At 59.0% G+C, this 703-nt stretch overlaps 1 protein-coding gene across 1 annotated transcript in view; it reads left to right on the top strand.

Moving 5' to 3' along the window:
- Positions 1-703, top strand: part of EIF4G3 (eukaryotic translation initiation factor 4 gamma 3) — a 30486-nt gene that overhangs the window by 23386 nt on the left and 6397 nt on the right. The window contains exons 13-14 of the mRNA XM_018574725.1: positions 31-203; positions 292-494. Coding sequence (XP_018430227.1) covers positions 31-203; positions 292-494 — 376 coding nt within the window. The remainder of the gene's footprint in view (positions 1-30; positions 204-291; positions 495-703) is intronic.

Here is a 703-nt window from a genome sequence, read left to right as displayed (position 1 = left end):
GGGGCCGGAGGAGGGGGGCAGGGGCCGGAGGAGGGATCGGGCGGTTTCCTAGAAATGATTTACCGATCACTGATCCAATCTTCTCTGACAGAATCCCTGCGGCCCGGAGTCCCCAATCTGAACCGCTTCTCGGCTCTTCAATCTTCCGTCTCTTCAGCGGTGACTTCCTCCTCGGAGCCGGAGAGCCGCAGGACACTGACGAGGTGAAGGAGGTTGTCGGGGAGGATCTGAGGCCGGCGGGTCTATGAGAGAACATTTGTCTCATCTCTCTCTGTGTGTCTTCCTCCTCAGCCACGGGAATGCCGGACGGGAGAAGAACGACAAACCGGCACCACCCGCCACCCGGCCCAGCACACTACTGCGCGGCGGCACCAGAGACCTCACAGACAACCCAGAAGAGCCGAGGAGAGAGACGCACCACACGGGGAAACCGCTCGGCACCTCCACCGAGCCGGACAAGACTTCCAGCTTAGAGCGCAAGAGCAAAGAGCCAAGTGAGTGATGACGCTGGACTGTCTGAGATCAGAGCGCGGTCCTGTGTGAGTGATGACGCTGGACTGTCTGAGATCAGAGCGCGGTCCTGTGTGAGTGATGACGCTGGACTGTCTGAGATCAGAGCGCGGTCCTGGAAGTTGTAGGGATGTATTATCTTCATGATGTGTCTCCTCTGCCATGGAGGACTCTTCTGTCCTCCACACTACAC

Source organism: Nanorana parkeri, unplaced genomic scaffold, assembly GCF_000935625.1.
Source record: "Nanorana parkeri isolate BGI_ZX_2015 unplaced genomic scaffold, ASM93562v1 scaffold3190, whole genome shotgun sequence".
Taxonomy (NCBI): Eukaryota; Metazoa; Chordata; class Amphibia; order Anura; family Dicroglossidae; genus Nanorana; species Nanorana parkeri.
The sequence above is the reverse complement of the archived record's forward strand: the minus strand, read 5'-3'. Positions and strand labels throughout refer to the sequence as shown.